General features: G+C 39.9%; 1 protein-coding gene across 1 annotated transcript in view; it reads right to left on the reverse strand.

Moving 5' to 3' along the window:
- LOC111867590 (glucose dehydrogenase [FAD, quinone]) overlaps positions 1–6,740 on the reverse strand; it is a 19,585-nt gene extending 12,845 nt beyond the window's left edge. The window contains exons 1-2 of the mRNA XM_023857577.2: positions 6,648–6,740; positions 2,841–3,096 (exon numbers count right to left, since the gene is read on the reverse strand). Coding sequence (XP_023713345.1) covers positions 2,841–3,096; positions 6,648–6,676 — 285 coding nt within the window. The 5' untranslated portion in view covers positions 6,677–6,740. The remainder of the gene's footprint in view (positions 1–2,840; positions 3,097–6,647) is intronic.
- Between the last annotated feature and the right edge of the window lie 204 nt (positions 6,741–6,944).

The raw sequence follows: 6,944 nt of genomic DNA on the forward strand, positions 1-6,944 counted from the left end.
ATAATTTTGAGCACCCTTCATCGAACCATGGCTTATGCTTCTTCGGTTTATAATAACCTAGACTCTATGTGGCAGACATTTTTATATTCTCTCTAATAGTTTCCCAAGCTTTATTAATATCCACTTCAGTTTCCAAGTTTTCCAAAACCGCAAACCTATTTGAGATTTCAACACGATACTGCTCTTTACCCTCTACCTCATTTAATTTCTTGAGATTGAACCTCTCCATATGAACTCTGTGTGTTGTTTTTTGTTCACTGCCAGTCTTTCCCTAACCTTTGCTACCACCAGGTAGTGGTCAGTATCACAGTCTGCTGCCCTGAATGATCGGATATCAAGTATACTTGAGTGCCGTCTCCTATCTGTCAAAATATGGTCTATTTGATTGTGTATCTTCCCATCAGGAGATGTCCAAGTAAATTTATGGATGTTTTAATACGAGTATTATATAGGTTAATTTCGGGCTCCCAAGTGTTATGTTGTGAGAAAGCTACTGACTCAGTTAGAACGAACAGAATATGTAAACCACTGTAAGATAAGAAACGCCCACCGAGTTGCAGTAAGTTAGAAATATTTTTAATTCCTTATTAATTTACAGCGAAACATAAGAGTGACAAGGCTCTCCCTACCTGAATGAACATATTTTACAAATGCATCCTCTGCAAGTTTAATGGCGACGGGCTATGGGTTTCCAGACCGGCTCTGAGCCCCACCCAGCCTCCAGTCTAATGGTTGCCGGGGGCTCTTTCCCCGGCGGTAAAGCGGCCGAGTCGTGAAACTGACAACACTCATCTAGTGTCGAAGTCAAGATTAGTGAAGTTACGTCTCCGCTCCCCCATGTCTTCATGTCTTAGTGCTTAATTAATTAAGCATAGGGACAAATTTACTTTTTTTTTTTACTTTTATCCCCAACGAATTTGAACTCGGTGGCCTTCATATTCATTTACTGCTGATGCAGACACAAGTTTTACATTCAGGTTATATTTCTGTGTTTCGTTAAATAGCACTGTATAGAATGACATCTCAAACAGACCTATAGAGATTTGTACGCCTACTTTATGCCACGTACATATCTTTTAATGAAAACTGGGATTTTATTGAAAAATTCATGGTATTAGATTTGAGTTTCAAGTAAAGCGGGGATTATGTTACACAGATAACCATCTCCATGGAGCACTGCTCTCCCTGAGGAGTTAGCAGTCACTCAGCTAATCGACGTTACAGGCTTTAATGGAAACCAAGATTTTATTACCGTTTTCCCTTGTCCCTATCCTGAGTCAGGCGAAACCAATTCAAACCCGCTCACTCTAGCCCTTTATGTTCGACTTTACAATTTTTGTCTCATCTGTGCCAATGTCTCCCAAGTGGTATATTCTTTTCAAAATTTTCGCTCAAATATTGCACCGTTATGAAACCAAATTAATTTCGTCTGGATACTTGTATTTCGTGGTGTTTAGGTCAGTGCTGGAATTCATTTTGCACTGGTTATGTCATCCGTGCGTTCATTACGTTTATACTTCTAATTCAATTCTAATTTCTCCTCAAGGGTAATAGATTTCGATAGGCTTTTGCCACCCCTAACACTTCTATCACTGCTCCCATGTTTATTCATGGCGATCAGGTTTTAGTTCCGGACTGCACATAATCAAGAAGATGCAGTAACATTTTCTTTAAGACGCTGCACGACCTGTGGCTGTAGAGAGACTGGGCGCATCTACGTCAATAATAAGCGCCGCGGTGCTCGGCCGTCATTGGGTTGTTGGTGCAGCACGTCATCCCCTTTGCTTCACGTGTCATAGCACGAACATGTTTTGAAAGTGAACCGCTTGAAGTGAGATGGCGAATAACTTTGGTTGTCCGTAGACTGTGGTACTGATAACGTCGTTAAATAAACAACAAATAAATAAACGGTGGTCATTACATTTTCATTTGCATTAAGGTTCTTAAATATTGTGGCATATAGTCCCGTTGCTAAGCAGTGTATCTGTAAAAATCGGCCGTTTCCAGGTAACTTCGGCAACATTCACGCACGCAACAACAGAAGAACGGCATTTCATATGTGGTCCGCTCCGCGAATGTTGCTATGAAACGACGAGGTAAATAAGCCTTTACAACAATAGACGTTGTGTTTTCAGGAGGGTCCGTGCTGAGGAATTATCGTCAAGACAGTTTACGCTGCAGGATGAACACCCGTGTGGAGGCGGGGTCGAGTACCTCCACCGTGACCCTGCGAGTAGTAAGAGGCGACGAAAAGGGAAGTCTCAAATCTGAGACAGTAAAATGTGGTCGCGAGTCCCAAGGGACTCGGACCCGAGAAAGACTGCACTGGCAAGAGTCAGCAGCAGACAGACCCGTCCTCTCGTCAGAGAGGGCTCCCCGCAAAAACAAGACCGTAACTGTTAAACAATAATAAATATATGGTCATGAGCGCAATAACCTCTATTGCCAGGATACGATTAGTGAAGACTTAAAACCGTAGATTGTAACAGTGAACTGTATAATATGTCTATCAACGATAACACTGTAGTAAATATGATTAGATCGTAACCAAGGTGCTAATAAATCCAATCATCCGAACTAGAACCCGTCTTTCTCGTCACGCGTAACATCCTATACGTGACAGTGTATGCTGTACTAAATAGCAATAGTAGTAAAAGGATTCGAAATCTACAAAAACAAAAATTAATTTCAGAAATATAAAATTTCATGTTTGCTCGCGTCTGAACAAGAATTGATTGTCAAATAATACATCAGTGACTCTAGTAAGATTGGATACCCCCTTTCTCAGTATGGAAGTCTGGGATGGACTACGTCAGCGTCCATGGTTGTTAGTGTCATACCTGTTCTGTGAGTCTATTGCTAGCGGCAGGGCATGAGAGGGGGTCCACCAGGTCGCACTGCTTCGCAAGTAGTCGCTCTACTGTCGTCATGAAGAAAGGGTTGTTAGAGAAACCACATGCGCCTGCTAGGGACGGCACCTCCAGAGTAGAGCAGACACAATCACTCTTGCAAGAAAAGGAGTCCACATACGTTTGCAGTCTCTTGGTGTAGTTTTTCTGACAGCTGGCATCGAGCACCAGCAAAACAAGCGCACACCTGCAGTTAGAACACAATGAAGCAGTCATTCTGTGTGTTGCTATAGTAGTATAAACCTACCTCACCTACATCACTAATATATTGGCGAATTTTGAGGTGATATCACTAAATACAATAAGTCAGGAACTTCGATAGATTTAACCTATGTACTATCTTCGTTAGCATTACGAATAATATATTTCGTTCTTTAGAATCTTACGGAAGAGTTGCATGAGTCTGTACGACTGTTTCATTCCTCTTCCATGGACTTACGCAACATATAAGGATTACAGTACTTACTTACTTACTCATGGAGCTGAGCCCTTCTGGAGGAGCCGCCAATTCTGCAGCTACTCAAGAATTTCCCAGCATTTTATGGAACCCGAAGGTTCATTACCGTGTTCACAAGAGCCCTCCACTGGTACCTATCCTGAGCCAGATCAATCCAATACATAACATCCCATCCTATCTCTCTAAGATCCATTCTAATATTGTCCACCCACCTACGCCTTGGTCTTCCCTGTGGTCTCTTTCCTTCTGGCTTTCCCACAATATCCTATATGCATTCCTCGTCTCCCCCATTCGTGCTACATGACCTGTCCACCTCATCCTCCTTGACTTGATCATTCTAATTATACTTGGAGAAGAGTACAAGTTATGAAGTTCCTCATTATGCAGTTTTCTCTAACCTCCTGTCACTTCATCTCTCTTCGGTCCAAATATTCTCCTCAACACTCTGTTCTCAAACACCCTCAGTCTGTGTTCCTCCCTTAATGTCAGAGACTAAGTCGCAAGCTCATACGAAACCACAAGCAAAATTATAGTTTCGTATATTCAAATTTTTATGTTTTTGGACAGCAGACGAGAAGGCAAAAGGTTCTGGGCTGAATGGTAACAAGCATTACCTGGGTTCAGTCTCCTCTTAATTTCCTCCTGAATCAGGTTTCGATCTGTTATCGTTGTTCCCAAATATCTGAACTGTGCCACATTTTCAAAACTCTGTTTCCTATCTTTATGTCATGATTTTGCCCTGCATTTTAGTGACGAGACAGTAACATATACTTAGTTTTCTCTGTGTTTACTTGTAGACCAGCCTCTTTACTTGCGTCAGTTAAAGTTTGTGTGTTTTTCTTTATGGTATCTACATTATCACCCAGTAGATTCACATCATCGGCATAGACCAACAGCTGATGTGTCCCGTTTAATTTCAGTCCCACCTGGTTTCCCTGGACCTTCCTAATTGCATATTTTAAGACAAAGTTGAAAAGGACTAGCGATAAAGCATCTCCTTGTTTTAGACCATTCTGGATAGGAAATTTATCAGACAAATGTTTACCTACACGGACTTTACTATACGTTTCGTTTAAACACATTTTAATCACCTAACTAGTCTCATGGGTATCCCAAACGCTATCGAAATATTGTACAAAACTTCCCTCCCAGCTGAATCATAGGCTTTCTTAAAGTCCATCAGTAGCTGATGTACTGTTTGATCGTACTCCCATTTTTTCTCCAATATCTGACGAATGCAAAAGATCCGATCTGTAGTTGATCTGTTACGTCGAAACCCACACTGATGATCCCCAATAATTTCGTCTATATATGGACTAAACCTTGAGAGAATAATATTGGACAAAATTCATATAAGGATTAGCCAACTGAAATCCTCAGTTCTCTTAAGTATACACTGGTTCTCCTGGGTCTACCACTTATTCTTTGATCTATAAGTTTATAATACCATATTTTCTTCGGTCACCTGTCTTCATTTTTCTCCTTATATTCCAATTTCACCTCTTTCTACACATGTAAACTCTCTAACTCTGCTACTTACTTTAAATTCTAGACATTAATACACCAATTTCCATAAAATTCGGTGTGGCATCATAACACTTGAGGACATTCCATCTTGGTAACTTCAGTATCGCTATGCCCAATGTGTAGGGTCGGAATATCAGAATGAAAGGCCCTGAATTTTTGGATATCCTACATCTTTAAAAAATATTAAACTTTTACTACATTAACGTTTAGGGATGGAAAATTAGTAACATATTTTGATTTGGTTATAACCCATAAAATATTACAATGTAACCTATGAAATTTGTGCCATGTTAATTGTACTAATAGAATTAAGTCGACAGGCTCTGAACATTCAGGACTTAAAAACACACTGCGTCAACTATGAGTACTTTAAACACGTGATTAACTTGCTCAACCATTTGAGAGTTCCCATTCATTGAAACTTTCCCTCCACAAGTTATGCGATAGCTTTCCAAGGATGACCTAATCACACAAATTTCACACTGAGCCAGTAATTTCGCCGTGGCAATTTTTATTACTTGTAGCCTTTGACGATAAGGCAGAGATAACTTATGTAGTTTGGTCTGTTTCGATATGCTTACGAAAATGTCGTCGAAACATAAGACTATAGCTAGAAAGTCTTGTAAGATTTATTTTTCTAGAGCATGAGATTTCTGAACTTTTAAAAGTTTTTTTATCTGAGTGGGATTTGAAATTGTCATGACGGTCAGTATGAAGATTATTGGCTTCTGGGTTTTGACACAAGGTTTCCGGTAGATCCTTACCAACATTTCAAAGAGACTAGAACCGTGTGTATATGGAAACAGTAGGGCCTTTTTAACGTTGGCAGTGCTCTAACAGACCACTCGGTAAAATATTCTGGTCTACAGTAATCTACATAGTTCAATTTTTAGTAAAGTAACTATTCATCCACCATTTTGGGAAAGCCTCCGAAATGCGATATATGTCCCAGAGTGATTTTGTCCCCGATTTGTTAAATATATTAATGAAATTTGAAAACGCGGAACAGGGATAAGAAAACTTGCATAAAATTCTGGACCCAATTTATTGATACCGTGAAATAACGCGAATATTTAAAAACTACTGTAGGGTGCATTATGTGCCATTTAAATGGCAACTACCTTCTTCTTTTCCCACCAGTAACTTTAGAATGGCTGTCTCAGAAATTCCAAGAAAAAAATTGTAACTTTAAATTTTAATTCCCTCTCCCTAGTACACCTTCGCCTCCTCTTGGCTGCACAGGTGCACATTTATTGAGGTTAGGTTAATCTAGCGATTTGATCCTAGCAGGGAAGTTGAATTTCTTCCCTCGGAACAACAGTCCAGAATGGTTCCCTGGCCCACTCGTTCTCCTATGCGGTTTAGACCAGGGCGGTAAAGCCCTGCAGGAACCTAACTTCCATCCAGTGCCGTGGTTAAGAATTCGAGCAAATTTTCTGTCTCCCCTCCCCCCAAAAATAAGTAGACTGTATCTTGCCCCAGCTAGTTAATTAATATTTGAAAAATGTCCCGAATTTTAACTTTTAATCGTTCTTGTAATTTCTAAGGAAACTTGTTGCCTGGAAGAAATATTTATTCTGAAACAGCCAGTTACGTTACAACCTATAGATATTCATAGATTCGTGCAAGAAATAGAAATCTCTATTTTTCCCCCCCTTGGCACTACAGCCCCAGTGGGCCTAGGCCTACCTCCATGAACTTCTCCGGAATCTCTATTTGTTATGCGATATTTACAATATATGATTTCTACTCACAGTGCAGAAAAGACAAGCTGTCGCTCCATGCTTATTCCACAAATCCAAGTGATAACTGAGGCAGTAGGTGCTAAGCTTATATACAGTTCGACTGACTTCCACTTACTTCATTATCACTTTACATGCGTGCATTTTTCCTGAAGTGACTACTCCCTGTTGGGCCTAGTGTATTAGACAGAACAATGGGAAAATCCTTTTAGGCTAATGTATCAATAAAGAATTTAAATTATTTCACTTATGACGTGCATTTCTACAAGTTATAACATACTGATATTTCGTATTTTGTTTATTATTCAA

The sequence above is a fragment of the Cryptotermes secundus genome, unplaced genomic scaffold (assembly GCF_002891405.2).
Source record: "Cryptotermes secundus unplaced genomic scaffold, Csec_1.0 scaffold480, whole genome shotgun sequence".
Taxonomy (NCBI): domain Eukaryota; kingdom Metazoa; phylum Arthropoda; class Insecta; order Blattodea; family Kalotermitidae; genus Cryptotermes; species Cryptotermes secundus.